Raw genomic sequence first — 25,985 nt, forward strand, 5'->3', positions numbered from 1 at the left:
ATGAGGGATTTCAGCAAAATGGGTACTAGGACAGCCATGGACAGAGAGAGGGAGTAGTATCAGTTCCAGTGGATCAGAGTGGGCCTTATGTCGCAGTAGCAACATCAGGTGTAGTCGAACCGTTTCTGTTGGATACTGGTGCCGCAAAAAGTTCTATCATTCATGCGAAACTCCCTGGCGCACCTTTGTCCGGCTCAACAAATGTTTCTGTAGGTTTTTCAGGCGCCCCTGTTTACAACCCGATATCTGGTCCTTTGTCTATTTCTGTTGGACCATGTCAATTAAAAGCACCCCTGATTTTGACGACAGGTTGTAATGAAAATCTGCTTGGTTTAGACTTGTTAAAACGACTATATGCGACATTGTACTGTTCTCCGGAAGGAGTACAGCTTACATTGGGTAAAAATATCACTTCTCCGATGTACTTGTCAATGGATGCACTCCCGCCAGAGCTGCGTTCACTCCCTGATTCTCTTTGGGCGACTGGTCCTAATGATGTAGGCCTTTTAGAGATACCACCATATGTAGTAACTTTGAAAGCGAATGTAAAATTTCCAAGAATTCCTCAATACAAAATATCTAGTGAAGGTGAGCGTGCACTTTTATTGATTGTGCAAGATTTGATTAAGAAAGGTGTGGTTGAAGAAACGAGAGGAAATGTCTGTAACAGTCCTGTACTACCGATTTTGAAACGAACTGATCCTACAAAGCCTCCAGTGTATAGGTTTGTTATCGACCTAAGAGAAGTTAATAAGATTGTAGTTCCGCAATTTCCTGTAGTTCCAGACATTACTGCCTTGTTAACACTGATTCCTGCTACAGCTACTTGGTTTTCAGTCATTGACTTGAAGAATGCCTTTTTCAGCATTCCGATAGCCGAGGAAAGCAGAGATATTTTTGGTTTCTGTCTAGGAGGTCGAAGTTTCAGATTTAAACGCGCTCCACAAGGCTATTGTGAGAGCCCCTCTATTTACAGTCAAGCATTAAAAAGCCAGTTAGATTACTTTGTCCTTCCTCCAGGTTCTGCTCTAGTGCAGTATGTAGACGATCTTTTAGTGGCTGCTGATGATAAGGAAACTTGCAAAGCAGCTACGATTTCGTTATTGCATCATTTGTCTAATTTGAATCACAAGGTGTCACCTTCGAAATTGCAATACTGCTGCCAAGAAGTGACCTACCTAGGTCATCTCTTGTCAAAGGAGGGAAGGAAGTTGACCCCAGAGAGAATAAAAGCAATTACGCAGATGAGTGTTCCTCGCACACAAAGAGAAGTACGTGCCTTTTTAGGTATTACCTCTTACTGTAGGCAGTGGATCCCAAATTTTTCTCTTTTAGCAAAACCATTGGTAGCTTTGACTGGGAAAAATGTTCCGAGTCCGGTGCCATGGTCTGATGAATGTCAGGAGAGTTTTTCTGAATTACGAAATGCACTTTGTTCAGCTCCTGTATTGGGTACACCTGATTACAGCAAGCCATTCACGCTCTACGTTCACGAGAGAGAAGGTTGCGCGTTGAGTGTTCTGACACAGACGTTTGGTGATAAACAACGCCCTTGTGCGTATTTTTCATCAACATTAGATCCGGTAGCTAGAGCTTTGCCTAGTTGTTTGAGAGATACAGCGGCAGCTGCGGCTTCCATTCGACAATCTGCTGGTTTGGTGATGAACAACATGCTAGTGGTCATGGTTCCTCATGCGGTGGATACACTCATGAATCGAACGAAGACACAACACCTTACCAGTGCGAGATTATCTGGTTATGAGCTGACATTACTAGCGAGTCATATTCAGATCAAAAGATGTAATGTATTGAATCCAGCAACGCTGTTGCCGACTGATCAAGAGTCGAGTGATTCCGAGCCACATGATTGTTGTTTTAAAACGGAGGAAGAGACAAAAGGACGCATTGACTTAAAGGATACTCCGTTATCCGATCCAGATGGTACGCTGTATGTGGACGGGTCATGTTTTAAATTGGAGAATGGTGATGTAGCTGCTGCTTACGCAGTAACGACTTTGAAGACGATTGTGGAGACTGCAAGAGTGAGTCAGAATTCTGCCCAAGCTGCAGAATTAATAGCTCTAACAAGAGCGTGTGTTTTAGCTAAGGGAAAGAGAGTGAATGTCTTTACAGACAGTCAGTACGCATTTGGCGTGGCCCATAGTTTTGGCCGTTTGTGGAGAGAAAGAGGTTTCATTACGTCCCATGGGACTAAGATTCAACATGGTCAGCTAGTTAACGACTTGTTGGAATCTCTAACCTTGCCAACTGAAGTTGCGATTGTAAAGTGCAGTGCTCATAAAGCAATCACGGATGATGTTGGTCGCGGGAATGCTTTTGCTGATGAAACTGCTAAACAGACAGCTAGAGACACGATGAGTAGAATGTATGTCGCTACGTCTGCAAGATGGATTGCTGACTCTGGAATGTGTGAGGATACAATGGAAAGTGTGAAAGAGATTCAGAAAGAAGCAACTGAGGAGGAAAAACGTGTATGGAGAGAAAGTATGGGCAAGTTAGCTTCAAATGGGTGTTGGATTGATCTGACGGAACAGCAGCGTTGGATGTTGCCTGACACGTATGTGCTTGCAGTGGTGACAATGGCGCATGGAGTAGCACATATAAGTTCTAAAGGAATCTGTAAGATGTTGGCTCCGGTCTGGAAGAATGATGGGATTAGTAAGTGTGCAGAGAGAGTGGTGAAAAATTGTATGGTATGCCTGATGCATAATCCTGGCAAGAGAACTCCAACTCCTGCTGGTCACTTCGCTCCTCCTTCCTGTCCCTTTGAAGTGATTCAGTTAGACTTCATTCACATGGATCGCTGTAATAATTTGAAATATGTCCTGGTGGTAGTCTGTGCTTTTTCCAGGTGGATCGAAGCATACCCACTAAAGGACAATACTGCCCTATCAACTGCCAAAATTCTTCTCAAAGAATATTTCCCTAGATTTGGAATGCCACGGATTGTATGGTCAGATAACGGAAGTGAGTTTATAGGGAAAGTTATGCAGAGTGTATGTGCCGGCCTAGGTCTGAAACAAAAGTTCCACAGTGCGAACCATCCCCAGTCTGCTGGTTTAGTGGAGGGTTACAATGGCACCCTCAAGCTGAAACTAGCTAAAATACAAGCATCCACAGGTTTAGCCTGGCCAGACGCACTTCCTTTGGCTTTGTTATCAACGAGAGCAACTGTACATTCTAGAGTGGGGCTTAGCCCTTATGAAATAGTGTTTGGCCGCCCGGCAAATATTTGGGGTGTGCCGAGGCCTAAGGAGTTTTGTTCTCTAGAATATCCTATGTTGATAGACTACCTTTACGACTTGACTGCTAAATTGAGTCTTATTCAACAACAGGTTTTCGATGCTTTACCAAAGCCTCCGGAGAGTCCAGGGCATCAGCTGAAACCAGGAGATCTTGTGGTTATCAGGAATTTCGCGAGGACGAAGAACCTTCAGCCGAGATACGTCGGCCCCTTCCAAGTCCTGCTTGCAACGAGAACAGCAGTTCGTGTGGCTGGTCGCAAGCATTGGGTGCACGCATCCCACGTAAAGCGTGTACCCTTGCCACTTCCTTACGACGACTGGGTGAAGAAGGGAATTGGTTCTTCCGAATTTGAAAGCACGCCAAAGTTCATCCCTTTCAGCGATGCCGAATTGATCACGGACACTCCAGGCTCTGACTCTCCTCCTGAAAAGACTCCTTTGAAATCTAAACATTTGTTCCCTGCATCAGAAAGAACTCTGTCATCTGCGAACTTGAACACTGCAACAGCCACCAGTGAAACGCTATTTGCCGATCAGACAGTACCTGCGAAGCAAAGATATAATTTACGAAACCGTAAAATGGACAAATAAAGCAGGCAACTGCCCATTGTGATATTTTGAAATTCTGAACTTTTGCCTTCAGCCAGGAAGTTTGCTATTGTTTTATTGTTAAAAAAAAATTGCCTTGCCGTCTGGGTAGCCGTAGGGTCGTGGCTGTGTGCCTAGTTGAATCTGCGGGGGTCTGACACAAGGTCGATCTTTCTGTTGGTTCTGGGAACTCCCAGGGCTGATAGAGGCATTTTCATCTACGCACACATCATCAGTGGTCGCGAGCGGATTGTAGAAGATGGAGCTTCCTGCGCTGCAACGAGATAATGTGATTTATGTTCGCAGAAACAGACTTTATAGAATTCTTCACAGCAAATGCTTTTTAATACAATGTGCCATTACATTTTTGACTGTTTTGATAACATTGGTGGGTGGAATCGTCTTCGGTATGAGTTTAATTTTTGTGCCGGTAACTACAGTACCTCCCCTTGATCCTGCTACTTCTACTGTTTCTTCTATACACTCTTTTCACTCGTTTCCTGAACATGAGCAAGCTTGACGCTCAGAATTCATTAACAACACTTTTGTACAGCTCTTGCACCAACACCAACTGGTAGTTAACACTACAGACTGCTGGGTGTGTGGCTTGATACCCCACACTATGGATAAAGGTATTCCCTATCTGGTTTTGCCTTTCAGCTACAATGGATCATTTCAGGCCCTTCAAACCATCTTTGCTTATGCCCTTGAAACCTATCCTCCACGTCCACCACGTTCTGCTAAATATAACTCTGCCAACAAAGCTTTAGTCCAGGGAATTATTGACATGATCAAGGACGTTAATAATACTCCATCTTACCCTAGAGACGAATTGCGAGTATATTTAAGTTGGAATACTTCAGAGTATCGCCTTAGTTTAGGAGAAAGCAAGCGCAAAAGCTCAACTCCAATCTGGGTCGTACCGCACCGAGGTCAGGTCTGTTTGCAAGGTAATGGGAGAAATCCGAGAGCTCAGCTAGGGAGGAGTGAGTGCGTAGAGACTTATGTGTTTCCGGCTAACTCTTCCCCTGCCTTTCTTACTGCTAGGGGTACCTACTTCATCTGTCGAGATCGAGCTTATACATGGTTGCCTGCCGACTTTTCAGGATCATGTTATATTGCTCGATTGTTGCCTCCAACATACACTGCATCATCTGATTATCACAGGACCAGAGTAGCGAGAGGTGTCTTCAGCAAGGAAGATACTGCTGGTCAGGAAGCTGGAGACTTCTTCAAAGGCTTCCTTCCGTTCTGGGGGCCTATGGCCAATAGTAGAAACATACGTCAGCTAACACGGGTTGTTGAATCTACTATTACCGAAACTGCTGGTGCCCTTAGCAATTTGACAGCTGAGCTTCAGGCGGATAGACTCATGACGTTGCAGAACCGTATGGTTCTAGACGTTATACTTGCAGATCGAGGTGGGGTATGCAGAATGATCCAATCGAGCTGCTGTGTCTTTATTCCTAATAATGCTCCAACAGTCTATGAGGCGATCTCGAAGTTACACAAGATTTCCGACTCTATTCACATAGACAAGGGAAACTGGTCCTTAATGGAGTGGTTTTGGACTCTGATCTCAGCGTGGGGATGGAAGGTTCTAATGGTCATTGGTGTCATCTTAGTATTCCTGTTCTCATGTTGCCTGATTATCCAGTGTGGTCCTGCTCTGTGTAGTCTGTGTGCTGCAACTTGTCTTAGAAAACCACCTGCGTTTGGAGAAAAGGCACGAGAAAGGATGATGATACAACAGCATGTCACTGACCTGATGAGCATAGAATTAGACTCTGACATAGACTGAGTAATTGCCTATGTAAGGGCAAAAGGAGGGTCTGAGGTTCCGTGACGATTTGAACCCGTGTTTTCAATATTGTCGGAAATACATAATATTGGTATCAGCGAACCGCAAATGATCCATTTAGCATATCCTGGTGTTTTCGCTACGCTACGAGCAAAAGTACTCCTTTTATAAACACATTTCTGATCTACCCACGGCATCCATCTTAGATCATGGCCGCCATTTTGTGTTTCTTGCCCTCACATATGCAATAACCTCTGATCACTTCATTTCGATTAAGGACACGTAACCTTAGCCGGAGATTCACCTCTTTCATGACACGTGCACCTTAGACCAGATCACGCTGTAGCTGCATGACTCGACAAAGGCTGCCTCCTCTGCCCGAGGCCAGTCCTGCTAAACTGGTCTTCGTGTCCATTGTCCTGATCACGATTAGGCGGCCGAAGCCGGTAGCCTTGCCCATTTACAACCTACAAACATCCCTTATCCTGCTTTTCTATCTTCTGCACCTGGCTCTGCTCCTTTCCTTCTGGGCCTTTATTAGGGGGAGGTAACGAAATTTACGATGAGGCGGTCCGGGTCTTGAATGAAAAGTTGACATGAGATTATGATGGAAAAGTGGGAACCCCTCGTTCGTAATGTTTTGACATCAGATATTGTTGACGATTCCTGTGCAACGCCAAATATTTATTGTTTAGGACACAAAGGTTTGGGAATGTACTAACATGTAAGAATTCGCCTGAAGGCCAAAATTTAGTATATAAGGAGCAACCCTCTTTGTACAATTTGAACAGGCTCCTAGTTACTGCCCATGCGTAGTTTCTGTGACTTCTGTGTCCCTGCAGTAATAAACCTTTGGTCTTTGACGCCACCATCGAGAAGCCCGTGTTTCTGTTCATTTGTGCACCAAGGCAGGTGGAACTCCGGGGTCTTTGGGTGTTGTTCCCTGACACCTCTGGACGGAACCAAAAAGTCCAGAACTCCAATATCGTCCCAGTAATGCTGAGTCGCTGGAAGCCTTCATCGTGGTGGAGGAAGTCCCACATGCCTTCCTTCCCGCCAAATCAATCCAGCGGCTCTCCTTATCCGGAGGCACGGTGGAGGACGGGGAGGTAGAATGTTGTTTCCTGGCCGCCGTCACTATCACTGAGTCGGGTACTGGGTCCATCCTCAAGAAGGCAGGATCCGAGTCCGGTGCCCTGTATTTCTTCAAAAGTCTGGACGGGGCAGCTTTCACCACCGCAGGTGTAAGAAACAGCTCTTGTGCCGGTTCAACCAGTCCTGGTACCAAAGGCAACAGAGGGCGAGACAGGTGCTTCTTGTGCAAAGTCTCGAATATCACGGACGTCGTAGGTGTAGGAGCCGTCACAGTGATACCCAACTTCGCAGCCCCCCTCAGGAGAACTTCCTGGAATGTACCGATGTCGTCGATCGGAGACACCCTAGTCTCCGGGGAATCGGACAGAGTAGGTGAATAGGAGCGGGTCCTAGAAGTCGTACTGGACCTGGACCTATGCCTCCTATGGCGCCGTCTAGAACGGGTGGATGACCTGTGTCTGCTCCTCGATCGTCCTCTCCGTCTGGAGCGCGACCTCGATCTCCTGGGCCTCGGACGGTCAGCCGGAGTCTCCGGGACGGCCAACTTGGGTTTACGCGGTTCCTTAGATTTAGGAGTCTCTTGGGAGGGGTCGGCAGCCTGGGCAACGAGACCGACCTCGGCGGAACAGGTGGAGGCTTTTCAGGCGCAGGGGCCCGTGGTCCGGTCGGAAGAGCAGGCAGCGGAGGCAACGGAGGAGGGGTAGGAGCCCTCGGACGCGGACCTCTAGGTAGCGGAGGAGGAGGTGTAACAGACTTCTTCGGAGTGTACACCTCCGAGTGCACCGATCCCGGTGACCCACCATCCTTCCCGGACTGTGGGGAGCCCCCCACAGCCCTAGGCCGTGCAGCACAGTCCCTTGACGCTGACGAACGGTGACCAGACGTCGAACGTCGGTCCCTCGACGTCGAACGTCCCTTTGGCGTTGAACGCCTGCCATGCCTTGACGTCGACCCGGACCATCTTGACGACGATCCTCTGTGTCTCAACGGCGATCTCTTGCGCCTCGACGGCGACCGCGACCGCCTTGACGTCGCCTTCGAATGTCTCGACGTCGACTTCGTCTGCCTCGACGTCGACCACGACCGCCCCGACGGCGATCTCTTCCGCCTCGACGGCGAACGCTTCTGTCTCGCCGGCGACCGCTTCCGCTTCGACGGCGGTCTCGATGACGAGGATCCCCTCGACGACAATGATGTCTTGTCTCTCGACGGCGATTGACGGTGTCGCCTTGACGGCGAGCGCCGACGCCGAACCCGTCAATGCCGAAAGCTCGACGTCGACGTCGAAGACAACGACGAAGACAATGTCCTGGGGGTCGACGGCGGCCTATGCAAGTCCCTCGACGTCGACGGGCGACGTTTTCTCGACCCAGAGCCCTGGGGAGACGGGGAGCCGGCCTTGGACCTCCCTCTCGACGTCGTGGTGGGTGCCACCGACCCTGACGGAGAATGGGTACGTGCGCTGGACTTCCTGCCCCTGGGGAGCCCCCCAGAGGCCTCTGCATGGACAGATGAAGCCCCTCCAGACCCACCTTGCGCCTTCAGTCTTCTTTCTTCGAGCCCTTGAAGCCTGATCTTCAGTCTGTCCTTCAGGGTCCTGCCAGTGAAGCCTTGGCAGATCTCACACTCCTCAGGGATGTGGGAAGAGGGAAGGCAGAGGATACAGACCTCATGGGGTTCTGACTTGGCCTTCTTCCTGGAGCACTCCGGGCATTTGTCAAATAATGCAGGCATTATGGACAACAAAAGGGTGCAAAAAACCAAGAAGAAGTCACCAAAGTACTTTAAAAGTACACAAAATCGAATCTAGTGAAAAAAACACCAACAAAACCCTTGAAAAGGGAGAGCTCAATGCTCCAGGGTCCTGCTTGCAGGAGCCGGAAAAAAGAACTGAAAGTAGAGGGACCTGCAGGGCATTCTGGGATACTGTGAAGTTCTGGAAAGTTCTCTTAAAGTCACAGTATCCTATTCTGAGCCACGTAATGGCAGCCTATGGGGCTTGTCTGTCCATGTCTTCCTCTCTATCTTCCAGAGGGGTTTGTGCTGAAGGCAAGGGAAATCTGGACAGACTTTGCTGTTTTTGTGGATTTTTGGTGGAATTTCTAGCTGAAGTACTGGACAGTGTAGCCTGTTATAGGCTGCATTATATGTCTTTAAATTCTCTCTTAAGTGTCTGTGCAGTTCTGCATTTTTTCGACACTTTAAGAGATTATTTTTGATTGCTCCGGGGTCCACGCACATGGGCGGGACTATTCACTAGATTATGACTATACACAGAGATCCCCTACTACAGAACTCCCCTATCATCAAGTAACCCTTTACTTCTGATTAAAGGTGAAAGACTGAGTATGCTGTAGCTAGGGGAGATATCGATCTGACAGAAATCCCGAACCCCGCTCCGATCACAGCATTTGAACCTCATTTCCCGATGGGCTAAACGACTTCGTAGTTCGGAGCCGCGACCCATTTTAAATAAACATAGAACATCAAAGGGAGCTCCCATAGATTAGGAATTACCCCGGGATTGAGGTGAGAAATAATGGATGTGAAAGGTGAATAGGGAGATTTCTAATCTGACAATGGTCTCGAACCCCATTCTCTGCAGATGAGTAAAAACTTCACCTCCCGGCAGGCAAATTCATGCCGTAGTCCGGAGTTACGGGAGTCTATAGTGATACTCTGTTTCCCGACAATCACAGCGATTATGTAGTTCACGATCGCGGAGCTGGGGAGATTGCCTGTTTACAATAACAATGTCACCCTCTGTGTCCCGCCCAAATATCAGACACCAACATTTACATTTGCACTAATACAATGTAATTATATTGTTGATATGTGTATATATATACAGATTGTTTTTTTAACACAATATGTTGATTTAAAATCGAAGTATTTTCTTTATGTTGATGAATTGGGACATGAAAGATGGACTTATATATGTGTAAACTTCAAAATGGTGGCTACTTAAAAAAGGCTAACGCCGAAACTCGTCGTCCTTGTTCTTTGAGTGCACAATAAAGGGTTTGTGCAAAGATCTCCTGGTGTGTCATCTCTGAGTCCTTCTAATTAGCGGGATTCGGAAGTTGTGGGAAGAAAAAAAAAATATATATATATATATACCGTGAGATTACCCATTTAGTGCATTACATGCTATTTTCTTTTTTTTCAGATTGCAAGTCCAGATGAGGATTCTGAAGGAAAATCTCTGTATGAAAGTTGGCTTAAAAAGGCTCCTTCCCCCGAAAATAAAGATCTTCCCAGGTAAAGTTTAGACTGGTTCAAGTTTTTACCTGAACACCATATACTGTTTTTTTTTTAAGTACTTTGTTTACAGATTGTTTTTTCTTTGTAAATGCAAGTGGATTGTGAAGAAAATGTAACCTTTATGGCGTGCCAGGTTCAAAAAATATTTATACCTGAGACTGTCAGCTGCATTGATACTGTTTTATTGATACATGGCTCACATGAATGCTGCTATGTCTTACACACAGTGGTATGACTGCCACCTGTAATTCAGGGCATTTCGGTCAGACTGAAAAACATAAGACAAGATAAAAAATGGGCAAAAAAACGTGTTTTGAAGGGTTAGAAGTGTATTACAACATTGGCAAAATTGTTAAATGTGCTGAATTTTAAATGTTATGTCTTGCTTCATACCTTTCAATAAACTCCAAAAGATTTCTATACACAATTTTTGCTGGCAGGCAAATTTGACATAGTACATCTTTTACCTTTTTAATTGTGCTAACTATGTTAGCAGAAATGTGTGCATTATATTTTCATGAACATATAGATGTCCTAATGGTGAAAGTAGACGTAATGAATGTTTTGCCAAAACTGTTACATAAACTTATTGCCTTTTATAATATTTCAATATTTTCGGGGATATGCAGGCAACCATACCCAAAACTCACAAAAGTGTTTACTTTTTAAGGTTTTTCACTGAAATAGTTGTTTGTAATCTTTTCAGCAAATCAGATATAATGTAAATACTTGGAAAGGAAGCGTAATTGCAGCAACTGGCCCAGATTCTAAACTCAGGGTCGCATATGTTTCTCAATTAAACAACAAACTTCATCAGCTAGCTTTCCTCTTGAAACTAAAAGGCAGGGAATAGTTCTCTTAAATGGACTTTTATAGGACAAAGTTACGAGCACCTTGCACAATTTGTCTGTTCATTTTTTAGTATTACTTCAGATTTCCTTTTCTGGCGTATCTAGATGGGGCATTCAAGGAGTCGGTAGTAATACATTTATAGCTGACTTAGCCTTGACTGGGTTTTTACAAATGTTGTTCTAAATCTTTCACATGCTTATCATTCAAAATTCATTTGCTTCTACCATTTTATTTACATGCAAATGTATATCAATCTTTTTTTAGTGACCATTTATGTATGATTCCTGGTGTGACCACTCAGGTTATATGGGGAGTGAAGCATTTAAATTTTTTTTTATTAGAAACGACATACATTTATTCTGTTTGTATTTGTGGCATATTACTGTTATATATGTTTTTGTTTGTTTATGCAGAATAAACAAATTGGGATCTGGAAGTGACTTTGAAGCGTACTTTCAACGATTGGGTGTTGCAGCTGGCAGAGTTCGATATACTAAAAATCCAGTAAGTTATTTGCAGTTTGATTTGAGATTTCTTTATTGGTGCGTGCATTTGTATCCTTGTGGTGAAAGATTTTAGAATTTACTACACTTGTACTAAAGGATGTTTTGTTATCTGTCATTTTATTTTACTTATAAAATGTTGAGAGAACTGGGCCTTAAGTTTAGTATGTAACATATCAGTAGCAATAACATAAACAATATCTTATATATTAATTCATGGAAAAGCTTTACAGGGGCAAGAGGAATGGGGATTCTTATTTTGTTTCTAAAATATAGACAGGAAAATGTTTTATTTTTTACCATGTTATTTTACCTATAAGTACATGCATGCTTTCCATTCTATGCATTGTGCTCTTTAGAAATGTAAACTTGTTTTTGTTGTTTGCATTTTGTTCATAAATGTTGCTTTAGGATAGCCGAGTAAGGCAGTGGAGTGTTAAATGTAAAGTAGTGATTACTCAGCTATGAAGATAATGTCAAGGATACATGAAACAAATGGCTAGATCTTGTGAATTGTTGATGTGCTGATGCAAAAACTGAAGAACTGTAAAGAAAGATTTAGCGACTCATTAAGTTTGGCAGAGCAGAAGCCTTACCAAATGTTCGGTTCACCTGCCTCATCTGGAGGGAAGGCAAATCAGATCTAAGGATTTGCACCAACCTAGCTCCACTGCAGGAAACTGTCACCTGGGTTGTATATCCGACACAAGGCTGCCAGGTCATAATGATTCACCCAGCCCTATTTAGAGCATGGTATCATCACTACATTTCCCTGCATGGGACTGTCACGGGAGGCATGGCAGTCCCATTAAGGGAAATTACCCAGTGTTCCCCATGCTCCCTGCTCACTTCACTGGGCAAGCATTCAGACTTCAAAGCAGAAAATAGTACTGGCAGTCCTGAGCAGAGGGTACGGGAGGCCATTGACTGCTTTGACAACGCGGGCCACTCACCAGGGTCTAAATTATCCTGTTGAGGTTGGATAAATACTCCCTGCTAAACCAGATATTGAAATTTCCAAATATGAATAGATTGGTTGTTCTAGATTATAATGATTAAGGAGAGAGCAAGCACATGCTTTAGGAAAGGTTGCACTCGATGATGAGCATCTATAAATGATCTTGTAGAAGGTTGAGTTTGGGTTCAGGTTGCCACTCCCCAATATAGATTCCAATTATACCTCAGAGAATGAGATGGATGCTTGGAGAAGCAGCAAATAGGTCTGGTAGTCCTGAGCAGAGGGCAGAAGAGGCAATAAACTCCATAGAGGGCCACTCACCAGGTATTTAGCATAGGGTAACAGGTAAGATAGCGGGGAGAGACTTTGGGAGCAAATCAGACAACACAGAAATTGCATTAGGCTAAACCTAAAAGTGACAGCACAGCTGGAAGAAGTTGTAATGGGCAGGGTGAAGGAGAAATAAGGAGAAATAGAAGAGAATGCTCAAACAGTTCTAACTTGGAAGTGTGAGTTGAAAAATTGGAGTTGGCTTCCCTCAATACTATCAAAGTTTAACTCTGCAAAGAAGGACTGAAGCCTATCTTCCTCTGAAAAACATTGAAATCTCTAAAGTTTTGTTCTTGGAACGTAAATGGTCTCAAAACACTTCTTGAGGATCCGAGTGTAACGAGTTTTTTGTACTCCTTTGATATCTTAATATTGCAGGAGACCTGGCAAATGTGTAGTGAACCTATTATTGGTTATTACGAATATCTGAACGTGGCAACTCGTGAGGTTTCTATAGGTCGCCCTAGTGGAGGTCTCTCCATATATGTTTCCTTAAATCTTGATGTTAAACACTTTGAGATAGACCTTCAAGTAAAATGGATCTTGTGTGTTAAATGTATTGCCAAACAATCATTTATCTTCCTAAATGTCTATTTGAGTTCAAAGAAAAAGATACGGTCCTCACAACTCGATCTATTATGGGAAATGGTAAAATTGTTATATTACGACCATTTGGACTCAATGATCATTATAACTGGGGATTTTAACATGCATCTTTTCTCATATAAAAAAGGAATGGTACCATCATCCACCCTATTAGAATGGTCTAATTGTGAGTTCAGAAAATATTACTTAAATATTCTCAAAGATGCTGATAATACTCCTACATTTAGGAAAAGTGTTAGTCCTTCGATAACTGACTACAGCATAATTTCCGAAAATCTTGTAAAGGCAGTCCAAAGTTATCAAGTTGTACCAAGGATCGAGAGCGACCACAACCCACAAGTTATTACTCTTGCTTTAGCGTTCAATTATCTGCCCGAGTCAAAAACAATTAGAACATCAACTACCGCTTTTAATTTAAAAAGGCTCATATGGAATGATAAAATTAAAAAAGATATCTTGGACTTTCTAGCTGGCCTAATTGTTGATTTACAAGATGCGATACTTGAGGGAAAAAATCCGGTAGACCTTTGGCCTTGTTTATGTACTGCACTTTTGTCAAATTTTTCTAAAGTAAAATCTAGAGGTGGTAAGATGTTAACTCAAAGGAACCCAGGATGGTTTTCCCCTCGCGTAAAACATCTTAAAAGAAAACTCAATAAAATCATAAGATCATTATATAGGAAAGCAAAAGGGTCCATTTGTGCTGTGGTCGCTCAACAAAATAGACAATTAAAAAAGATTTACAGGAATGAAATTTGGAAGTCCAAATAAGTCTATTATGAAACAATTTGGGCCAAATTACATCACGCCTGCAAATCGAAAGACCCTAGGCTCTTTTGGAGTTTAATTAATAATTTAGAAAATGGAAACAATAGAAGCAATAGCGCAAATATTGATGAATCAACTTGGGTATCTTTTCTAAATAACTCTAAAACGGCTCAATTAGGCCCTCAGTTTGTTCAAGACAAATCTATTCTTATGCGTAAAAAATGTCCAGAGATATCCGTAATATCTGGGCAACCCCCGACAAATATCCCGGTTATTGAGCCTTGGACAGTTGATAAAGTAAAGAAAGTGGTACATAGGATTCGATCAAATGGTGCGCCTGGACCTAATGAATGCCAAATGCCATATTTAAACCAGCCTTGAAGGATTGGCCAGAGGTTCTTACCATGCTGTTTAATGATGTACTTAGAACCAGTAAAATTCCAGACTCTTGGCAGGGTAGTATCGCCCAACCAATCTATAAAAGCGGCCCTCAAGATAATCCAGCAAATTATAGATTAATAGTTCTAACTGATGTTGATGCTAAAATATTCCCAACCTGCTTGTTAGAGGAATTGGAATTATGGGCCTCAAAGGAAAAACTGATACCAAATTTACAAACTGGCTTCAGAAAGGGAGAATCAACTTACTCAAATTTAGTTTTATTAACTCTATTAGGCGAAAGAGCCAAAATTAGGAAACAAAATCTGTATATATGTTTTATTGATTTAAAAGCAGCCTTCGACTCTGTGCCCCGTGACATATTATGGTCAAAATTAGATAATTGGGGAATATCCGACGCCCTTTTAAAAATGATTAAACTGCTATACTCGGATACTTGGGTCCAGATTAAAGTAGGCGACGGCAGTCATATAACCCGACGCCTGGAAACAAACAAACATCGGCCTGAAACAAGGTTGTGTTTTGGCCCCTTGCCTTTTTAATCTTTTTATGTCTGATCTCCCTGCCCATTTTAAAGATATTAATACTCATTCCCCTTTTGTGATGGGCCAAGAGATTAAATATTTACAATACTCTGACGATACTATTTTATTAAGTCAGACAGTTATTGGCCTTAAAAGACTAATAGACTCTTTTAACGTCTATGTTGCAAGGAATGGTCTAAAAATAAATATTAAAAAAACAAAAATAATGACCATGGGAAAAGGTAAACTAGCTGTTAAAGAAAGGAATATCAACGGTATGGTTGTTGACTGTGTAAAAACCTATAAATATTTGGGTATTACATTTGATCACAATTTATCTTTCAGGAAACATTTTAACAACCTAGAGGCTAAAGGCTCATCTCTTACATTTGCCTTTAGACAATTGAGGGATAAGTTACTATGCCCAAATCATGACCACTTGATGAAGGCCATGAAAGTGAAGTTAATTCCTTCATTGGACTATGATTCTGTTATTTTTCGGGGCAAAGATGCAAAACTTTTAGATGATATTGAAATAAGATCATATAAATCGGTATTTAGAATCCCAAAAAACATCAGTCGAGCGAATGTCAGACTGGAATTTGGACTGAAGAAACAGTGTCTCGTTAGGCAATCTACATTTTTAAAATCTTTACTGTTATTATCCAGATCAGAGGAAGGCTCGCTGGCCAACCTTTGTTGGCTAGAGATTCAAAGAGGGGCCTATTCGGGAAGCTGGCAATCTTATTTAAGCAAGTGTTTGCTTGCCTTTGATTGCCCGAACTTAGAGGATGAAACAAGGTGTAAAATGGTCTTTAAAAAAACAATCAATCAATTAGCAGCACTTTTGTCTTGTATAACGGATAAAGACGATTTAAGGGAAAAAAACATCTTTGGACAATAGTAAATTCTTTTAACAATTTGTATCCCCAGCCCTATTTGAAATTTTATTTAAAACCTTATATTAAAAATAAATTTATGCTGCTACGATTTGGGAGATACCCAACCAAAGATGGAATCCCAAAATGGGAAAAAAATTGCCCCTCTAATGTCTGTAGATTATGTGGTAAAAACGAAGAAACTCTACAGCATATTGTAACTTTGTGCCCAAGATTGCTTGTTGAACGAAAGATGTTTTTAAAAACGCTTTTTAAGGAAATGGGAGTAAGAACGTGCAGAACTGCAATTATTGCATGTCTAAGCGGTATTACACCTAGATTAATTCATCAGTTTGTTAAATATATCCTTATAATGGAAACAAAATTATGTAAGGAAGACACTGCAACCGATGAAATCCATGTAATGCATGCTATCTAAAATGTCAATGACTCTATAATAGTAAATGTTTTTAGGGATCATGAGGAAATTTTATAGAAATGTTTTAATTTAACTGTTATAAATGTATTACTTCATTTCATGCTGTAAGTATATGATTTTCTAATTTGTTGCCTTAAAGTATATCAAATCAGTTGGGGAGATAGTATATTAATTTTATTCTAAGATCAAAATGGTTTTATCAGAATTCTTTGATTAGCATCTAAAGCATTTGTTATGGAACTAGAGCGCACAGTGCACTTTATTTAACTTTTGCTGCTAAATCGTTCATTATCAACTCATTGCACTTTATTTCACTTTTGCTGCTAAATTGTTCATTGATCATCCTACTACAGCTGAACTAAGTATGTATATGAGCGCTAGATAATCTGGTTCTGTGTTTATATTGCTTTTCTCAAATAAGGTCGTAAACTGAATTTGTTCTTTGCTATTTGTAATGGTTTTAATTAATCAACAAATAAACTTTTCTTCTTAAAATTGAAAAATAAGAAGCAATGTGATTGCCAGCAATACATAGATGATTGTAGCAGGGGAAATTTAGTTAAAGTAGCAGAAAGAAAGCTTAGGGTAGGAGGAATGAAATCCAAGAATCTTCCTGACAAGTGGAAGTGAATTCAAGCATGAAAAATCTTTGCTCTAGAGTTGAGGAAGATACTATGTCCAGTTACAAGTCCAGTTGTCAAGCACATATGGTAGTGAGAAGGCAACATTTGTGCAGGAGTGGGGGTCCTCTACACATCACAAATTACATGAGTGGTTGGTGTTGTGCACTGGCAGGGAAAGTGAATCAGAGAGTTTGAAGAAGAAGATTTTAAAGTGACAGGGTTCAGAGAAACAAATGCACCCAAGCATGTACTCAGTTGAAAAAGATAATACATAAGGGTGTTGATTGGAATCGTTGTATATAGTACCATGATGTTGACAACAAAAGGCTAGATATCAGTAGAAAAAGGGTACTGAAGACAGAGGGGCAGAGCTCAGACTCTGAAATGAAAGGTTTAATTTAGAGCCTGACAGAATAGCTCAGTAAGGTAAACTCCCAACTTCCATCCTAAATCTAAATTGAGAGGAGTTTGATTTGAAGAGATACAGTTCAGAAACAAACACTTCAGATGAGCAAAATTCAGGGGAGCGCTATTCATTGACTTAGTTGTGCTGTTACTGGTAACACATTTCTCTTGGTATTGACTTGCTGCTCTGATTAGCTACTAAAGAAAACATTTGGAACATTTAAGAAATACTATGTGTGTGGATGGGTCAATTGACTTATCAAAACGAGGCAGTTTTTCACAATAACCCACCAGAATGTCTGTTTAAGGAATTGAGATGTTGATGGCTGCTGCTAATATATGCCACAAGGCCTCCAACCTAGTACTAGAACTTGCCTGAAGCAGATTTATCACTGGTAAATGTGAGAGTTTAAAAACATAAACATGCTCTGATGGATATAATCTATGGCAGGTACCCTCCAAATCATCTGACATTTTGCCCGAAGTGTCTAACAGAACAATCTTGCTTCAAGAACATATTGTTGAGTGACCACCACTCATACAGTGGGCTCTAACAAAACTAAGCTCATAAGTAGCAGCAGGACCACCTATCTTCAAGCGGTACAAGCTAGCAAATGTGATGTTAGTTCCCCTTCAGTGCTCCAAGACAGTTCTAGCCCATGTTTATTTTCTATCCAAGTTGAGTCAAAGTTGCTCCCTGTCTAATTGTAACTGGCAGCCCCAATCCAGAAGAGGTTCATGATTAGACTCTTCTAACAAACTAGGTTCTATTTATTAAATGGAAGATGGATCTCCTGAAAGAGAATAACATTGGCTCTTGCGTCCATGAAAGTTATCAAAGCCACATCTTGTTCCTCTGCCCGGTGTTCATTCACCTTCCACCCAATGAAGTTTAAGATACTGGAAATATTGTGCCAGGCTGCAGTGCTTCTTGAGAACTTGGGTCTCCTGAAGACCTGTTTCAAAGCAAAGCATTGATTAACCAACTCTCCCCCTTTGCCCTGCAACTCACACATTTGATTTCTGTGGCAGATTGTTTGGCACTATCACCCAAAAGATCAACCAGGAAGATACTGCTATTAGAAGGAGCCAACTGGACATTTCTATGTTGAACAGATGACTTATAAAAATTTGCAGGATCCACTTGTGGGGGGGTCGGGAGTTGATAAACAATATGCTTTGTGGTGGCATGGGAGGTCAATTTTGAATGTACCACCAATATTGTTTCGATTAATTGGGGTAATCCCTGTTGAGCATAAACTCCAGTTCCTCATTTGTTACGGATGGCATTGGAGTATGCCTCCCCCTACAGACCCTTACACCCCTAGCTTTGTATACCAATTGTATTTATACTAAATATCAGTATTCAGTACAAAAGGTGTTCAGACCGTGTTATATCTACATGCAGATGCAGATGCAGAAGTTTGTGTGCTTACTCTTTTTTTCCACACAATACCATCATAGCCTCACTAACATCCTTTGGATTTAAGTATTTTTTGACAAGCCTGTACTAGAAATAAATTCAAAACGTGTGCCAGTACTTGGTGTGGGGCAGTGTTGGCTGGTGACTCTTTAAAGTGGTGTGGTATAAATGTTTGAGGAGAAATACAGATGAAACTTTTTAAATATAGAAGGGAAAATTGCAGACTTTAAAGCTAATTTTATATTATATGAAAAAGCTTTAAATCCTAATTTGAAAAAGGGCTTTGTGATTGTTCTGAGGGGAAACTCTTGTACTCATGGGCCAAACCGGACATTCAATCTGACGCCATGCACCTGCCAGTCAAACACTTTTCTCAGCCCCTTGAAGCTCTGGAACTCTGGTGCAAAGTTTTGAAAAAGTTCCCAAATGTCGTTTGGCGCCTATTCATTTACAGGGATACATATCCAAGGCCCCAGGGACCTCCGGGAGAGCAATCAGAGGCACTGTGTGTGTCAGGCAGAGGTCACCTATGAAGTCCAGCACAAGTCCATTTGCAAATTGTCAGCTGCAATTTTACACAGGAATGTCCTCTTCAGCTTTTTTTTTTAATGTTCATTGAGCCACGCAGGGATCTCCCTTATGGTCTTTTGAGAACTTTCTGTCCATGGATTTTAAGTGGAAGGTGGTCCAAACCCTTGAGGTGATTCTCACAGATCACAGAAGCCCAGTGCAGCAGGTTCAGTCCATCTGGTATCTTTTTGCAAGCCCAGCAGCGTTCTGATGATAGTTAGGTGAGACTTTATAGGATGTGCCATCCTGTGGTTGGGGGACACCCTAAGACACTCCTAGCTCCTCTCAGATCAGAGGTGCTTAGGCCCTGACCTTTCTCTTATTTCAGTAGTTCCTTGCCTTACTGCAAACAGGACCAAAATGCCATGTGTCAGAGCATTTTCGAGATGATGAAGGTCTTCAGTCACACCAAACGTGGGCTCATAGGGCTAGGTGTATGTTTTTGTTGAGTGTATTCTGGTAATCCAAGTGTTGTGCCATATTTAACACCAAAATCTCTATTGAAGCAGGTAACAAACCGAGAGACAGGGTATAGTCTGTTTTGACATGTTTTAGGGATCCGAGCACATATTTTGGGCACAGGAGAACAGTCTCCCAGTATGCAGAGTTCTTATTGTTGTTTAACATTGCTGTGAAACGAACGAGTGTCAATAAAAACAGATTCACATATTTATATTTACAGTGTAGATTACAAAAGTCTGTTATTATCACAGTGTTGTATAATTGACTTGTGGCTTTAAGGAACCTACTGCTTGAATTTAGAATATCTTTTCTAAGGTAACTGGCTGAGGTCATTCCCACAGGTATAGTTACTGTTTGACTGTTTCTCTCACTGCACGGTTCTAATGCATGGTGCTCTGGTTACTATTACTGAAATTATTATTGGTTTTGTTCTATTATTTAATCATATAACTTGCCAGGGTTATGCTGAGTGCCAATGACTGCTGAGTCCGAAGATCAGCCAGGCCTGGTAAGTAACTCAGGCCTCCTGTAAGTAGCAGGGGCTCTGTGGGACCTGATGGAGTGCAAGAAAAATGGCAACTGCTGTCTTCCACTTCCATTGTGCACAGTACAGTAAGTGATGCTGTGCATAAGGGGAAAAGAAAAGCATTGCCATTGCATGCATTTCAAAATAAAGTAACATAGTAATTGGTGATGTCCTTCAATTATCCTGCCCCTGGACTGCCTTGTATGCCCAGCCCCCAGGGGACGAGCCAGCCTGACCACCAGAAAGAACCCAGGCTTTGCTCACATGCTGTTTATATTTAAAGCTGCTTGAGAACAATGCAAGGACTGTTTGGGGCAGGTGAACCAAACACTCAAAAGGAGACCAAAGGTCTGTGCTTTGTTCCCTCTTCCTTTTTGAGAGGCCTGAAAAGCGCATGTCAGGTTAGCCATAGTCCAAGATCTGTCCAACCTGTCTTTGGCCCTCCTGCCTGAGGCTGCCATTGCCAATCAACACTGGATTGGCCTCACCCTGCCTAGCTGCAACGCCCTACCTGACAAACTAACTCAGCAGCCAGGGAACATGGGAAACAACTATTTTCATGAAACAATGGACTTTAAATATAAACACTCCTGGTGACTCACTGTGGGGTTCAACACCCCAATAGAAGAACCACCACTGTTGCAGGGCACTCAATATGGCAAGGATAGGAACACATATGCATACATACATTATCCTTTTGAAAAGTAGTACAAGATAAGAGAGAAAGGTGCCTAAAATGAACCCTATATGAATAACCTCAAGGTTAGATCAGATATTACAGGCAGGTGTACCATTTTGATGAAGCACAGGTTTAGATCTTAGCTGTTTCACTCATAAGTTGTTAATAATGTATAGGTTTTTTGTTATGTTTTTTAATTAATTTTAATTCTTTTTTTAAGAAGTTCAAATTTTGACCTAATTTGAGCATCCAGATGCCAAACAGCTAAACACAAAGATATACATAGACAAATCTGTAACACAAGACACATACTGTTGGTGTTGGATTTTAGTCTTGGTTCTTCAGCTGAGTTTTTCCAGAGAAAATAGACACATATTACACCAAAATGCTGTAAGAATCATTTTCCAAATCCTTCAATCTCTTTAGATAAAAATAAAGCTATGCTTGCATTAGTTTATACTTTTATTTTAATGTCAATTCACCTCTGGCTACCACTGCTAATAAACCTAGTGTTGTAAGGAACTCCAAACCGACAAGGTTTCTTTAATTTTTCTGTTTTACAAGTGCAGAGGGCGGTACAGTATTAGTTTTAGTTGAAAGAAAACATTTTTGAAGATTAGCTTGTATAACATTAATAAACCTACAGAAAGTAGTACTGTAGTTGTAAGAAGTAATCCATGGAGATCATGAAAGAGCATAATAACAATAACTTACATATTAATAGTATAAATATTGTGAACTAATAATTTAAGAAAGAAAAAACATATATATGGCTACAATATGAACTGAAGAGCTAAGATATTGTATACTTACAATACATTAGATTTGTGTATGTATAAAAGTCCAGAGTAAACTACATTAGCGTTAGGAACAGTAGAATCATTATGTGGACATAATAGTGAATATTGACCACATCGTAGAAGAATTATGCAATTCCACCAAACTTTACCAGATAGTAAGCTTGCATCTTTCCAGTTCCAGTTGGAAGTGATTAATTGAACTGCTATAGATATGAGAAAGTCAAAAAGCTTTGAATCACCAGTTGTTAGTAAATGTAGAAGGGCCTGAGATTTCTAGATAAGTATGTTAAATTATAAAGGAACTTGTATTTGAAAAATCTGTAAAATATTATACCCCAAACTTCTATCCAGAAGATAAGAAATAACAGGACAATCTGCTGCAAACTTTCCCAAATGTGTTTTACAGTGCCAGCAGTTTGGTGTGTCAGTTAGTTTCCCCTTAAACACTAGCTGGACACCAAAAACATTTGTATAGCAGGTGTATATTAGTTTGTATCAGAGTAGCAGGGAAGCAAACTGCAATGTTACACAACCAATTTGATTTCGATTGTATAATAATAGGATTATCTAAGTCCGAAGACCATCTGTGGGCTAAGTTAACAAAAAGGGTTGAAGTAATGGTGAGTTTAAAAAAAAAACTTTGGATGCAATATGACCTGATCTACTAAAAAGGCTTAGATAGAATTCCATATTAGAAAGTTTAGAAAATGGTAGTAAATTATTATAAGCATCAAAAATGGATTTACATAACAGTTCATATTTAGAAAAGTCAGATCGCGGTAAATGGTATTTGGTTCTTAATTCTGAAAAAGAGTAAAACATATATCTTGACAAAGGTCACTGATATATACAATGCCAGTTGTAATCCACAAATTCCAGAAAGATATAGGTTTATTGGTCTTTATGTTGGGGTTGTGCCAAAGTGAGACTTTTTTAAAGATCGGATATTATTATCAGATTCATCATAAAAAGAAAGTAATGCCAATTTAGTGGCATGTAATATGGACCAAAAATTTGATTAGAATTGTTTTCACCAGTATTTGAGGTAAATAAAAAGTAGTGTGCAATCGTTAAATAATTTAACCTAGTATTGTGTGCCTCTTTGCATTAGATTTTAGGAAAGCTGATAATCAATAAAAGGATTTTCAGTTGATTAATATATGAGATAATTCGTTTTGAAATCTGTCTTGTCTAGTGTTTGATGTTTCTTGGATTTGGTATTTTCTTTTGAATGACACAGCCAATGTGGGTGATACATTATGTGATAGACCTGACGTGTTTGTGCTAGATTAGGGTGTGATGATCAAACCGGGACAACATAACAGGAACATTTTGCTGGATTCGCCTACATCCAGTGGCGAAGTCATGAAAAGAATCTGCATAACTAGTTCCAATTACACACTCCAGTAATCCCAAATTTAACTAGGGGGCAGGAATGATAGGAACTTTCCAAATGTATGATTTTTGTGTCAGATGATGTTTGAAAGGAAAGCACTTTCCAGACAGTGAAGGCCTCAGATTTGAAATGGAGCAGTCTACCTGGGGATTTTCACTAAACGTTCTTATTGTCGCTCATAATAACATTAACTACCTATGCAGATAATTACAAGCAATCGCCTTGTATCAATCAACAAGACTATTTTATTTAAGACTGTTTTATTTATAACAGCTAAGGCCTGTACAGTTTAATGTTTTCATACAATTTTCCCTTTCTCTAGAAAACAGATAAGTACAGTAACTACCCAGTTTATCACACTGTGTATGAGACCTTCGAGCTGGTAGAAAGATTCTACGACCCTACGTTTGAGAAGCAGTTGGCAATTGCGCAGTTGCGTGGAGGACTTGTTTATGAACTAGCCAACTCCAGGATCATCCCATTTAATGCACAGGATTATGCTGAGGCCTTGAAAAGTTATGCTGACAGCATCTATAAAATTGCTCAGCAGCATGAAACACAACTTCAGCAATATGGTGTATCTTTTGGTAAGTATTGGCATGGAATGGTCTAACAAAACTTGTCTAAAACTTCTTCAGGCAAATTTCACTGTAAATAATTTTTAATCTGTCACTCTCACCGAAGTGGCCATAGGGTTGATGCTAGTGAACGGGTTTGCACCTGCCTTGTGCGCTAGTATGCTAACTGTGCATAATCTGTCTATTATTATGCAATTAGCAGAGAAATGTATGCATTCGGGTCTCAAATGTTAAGCTAGATGCCCTCCTTTTGTCTCTCCTAAACTTTACATAATTTTAACACTTCAAAACATTTAACTTTTCCAGACTCACTTTTTTCTGCTGTGGAAAACTTTACGAAGACTTCCACTGAGTTCCATAACCGACTTGAGCAACTGGACATGGATAAGTAGGTTCAATCAGTTTTCAATTTTGTTATAGCCCTCAGTGGTCTGAACTGTTGTGTTGTTTCTAATGAGTAAAACAATCATGTCACCCGAGTTTCTCCAAGCCCTCTAATAATGTAGCTAACGGCAAACTACAATTAGTGATGACTTTCTCAGACAGATATATATAATCCTGGCGGGTTTACCCAGAGTTGGAAATGCTCCGCGCCTTACTAAATTTCTCAATTTAAAAATTAGATTAGTGGCATTATGTTGGAAGTACCCTACAGGTGTCAATGTACAGATCTCTCCCTCAGTCAGAAGGCATTCTTAAATCTTAAATGTACTCATTAATATATTAATGTTCCTTGGGAAGAGTGTGCTGATGAGTCCAACTCATCCTCTGTTTTCTTGTTACAAAATTTACAAAGTATACCCATTTATTAGATGTGTCCTGACTGTCCCCAGTGTTTCACAGTCTTTTGAGAATTTGTCATTTAGAAATGTTGCTCCATGCATAACATTTACATGCACTGCCTCGTTACTTTTAGAATTATAGATGGTAATAGTGAATAATGAGGGGTGTTTTCATGTTCTAAATCACATAAAATATACAAACGAGCAAAACTCGAGTTGTCCATGATGTTATTCAGAACCCCGGGATGAAAAACATCACTGTTGTTCAGTTCTACCCATGTACAGTTCTATGTTATGTATAGCCTTTGCACATGCATCCACCCCATAACCAAAGGGTTCCTGTCACCCTACCACACCGCCCTCTGTATATACCCTCACCCTCTCCAAATTAAAGAATAAATGCACGGCCAAATGTCACCCACGCCAACCTTCACCACTCTCTGTGCTGCCGCAGCAGCCCCAAAGCTCCATTATCTGCTCTTCACCCTCACTCGAGCAAGTGCTGCTCTGACAGTGGCTCTTGGAATGCTACTGGTCAGCGCAGCAGGCTTGCCTGTCTGGGCAGGTCTACAAAGACGTGCACTGACAGCAGAATGTGACAATTGGTGCAAGCACAGCACCGTGCCTATGTTCATACACAGCTCTCTGGTCTGGGGAGACCCAGGAGAGGTCAACAAGGAAGCATGATCTTAACAGCATCATTCTGCCACCTCACTAGGGTCTCCACAAACCAAGGCGCAGAGGGGGGAGCATAGGTTGATGCAAGCACTCCCCCATGTGACATAACAGTGGACATCAACTTTTGTTTCCTACTTTTTTTACGTCAGATCGGTAAATAACTCGTTTTCGACCTGGTTATCATTGCCTAAGGATCTCTGTGAATGTCATACTTATAGATTCTTTACTAGGAAATTGTGCCAAGGATAAGCCAATTATAGGCATAGATTTTTGCTCCGATAGTGCCTGAATAGTCCAGTAAGCTGGTGGGCGGCTTCGTTCTTTCAGCCATTTAAGAGGATTGCAATGGAGCTCTACCAGTTACATTGCAAATTGTATTATGCCCAGACATCCTCAGAGCATTCTTTGGCAAATGAGATGGCTTCATTGTATTATATTCTATATTCCGTCGTTCCTAATTCCCTTCTCATCTGCAACGTTGTTAGGGAGAGTTAGCCTCCCTGAGAATCTGGAGCAGTACTTGTGGTGCCTAACCTCCAAGATGGCAGTGCTTTATTGTGGTCACATCTGAGCATTGGTGCCCTGAGGTTCTGCACCCAGGATGAGGATCATCTGCCTGCTACAGACCACCTAGTGGCACACTAAGATAAGTTGTGGTGATGTCCTGACAGATTACCTAGCAAACACGAAGTATATGAACCCTATACCAGGGGTGCCCGTGCCAGCTTAGTCTCGCTTGCACTGTGGAGAACAAAAGGTGCACTTTGTGAAGGATATTACACAGCTCGGTGC

The 25,985-nt window shown here is 41.4% G+C and overlaps 1 protein-coding gene across 1 annotated transcript in view; it reads left to right on the top strand.

Annotated features, from left to right (window-relative positions):
* LOC147696880 (N-acetylated-alpha-linked acidic dipeptidase 2-like) overlaps window positions 1–25,985 on the top strand; it is a 443,587-nt gene that overhangs the window by 380,052 nt on the left and 37,550 nt on the right. The window contains exons 8-11 of the mRNA XM_086936082.1: window positions 9,920–10,011; window positions 11,280–11,370; window positions 23,478–23,742; window positions 24,040–24,121. Of these exons, the coding sequence (XP_086792208.1) occupies window positions 9,920–10,011; window positions 11,280–11,370; window positions 23,478–23,742; window positions 24,040–24,121 (530 nt within the window). The remainder of the gene's footprint in view (window positions 1–9,919; window positions 10,012–11,279; window positions 11,371–23,477; window positions 23,743–24,039; window positions 24,122–25,985) is intronic.

This window comes from Lissotriton vulgaris, chromosome 8 (genome assembly GCF_964263255.1).
Source record: "Lissotriton vulgaris chromosome 8, aLisVul1.2, whole genome shotgun sequence".
In the NCBI taxonomy this organism is placed as follows: Eukaryota; Metazoa; Chordata; class Amphibia; order Caudata; family Salamandridae; genus Lissotriton; species Lissotriton vulgaris.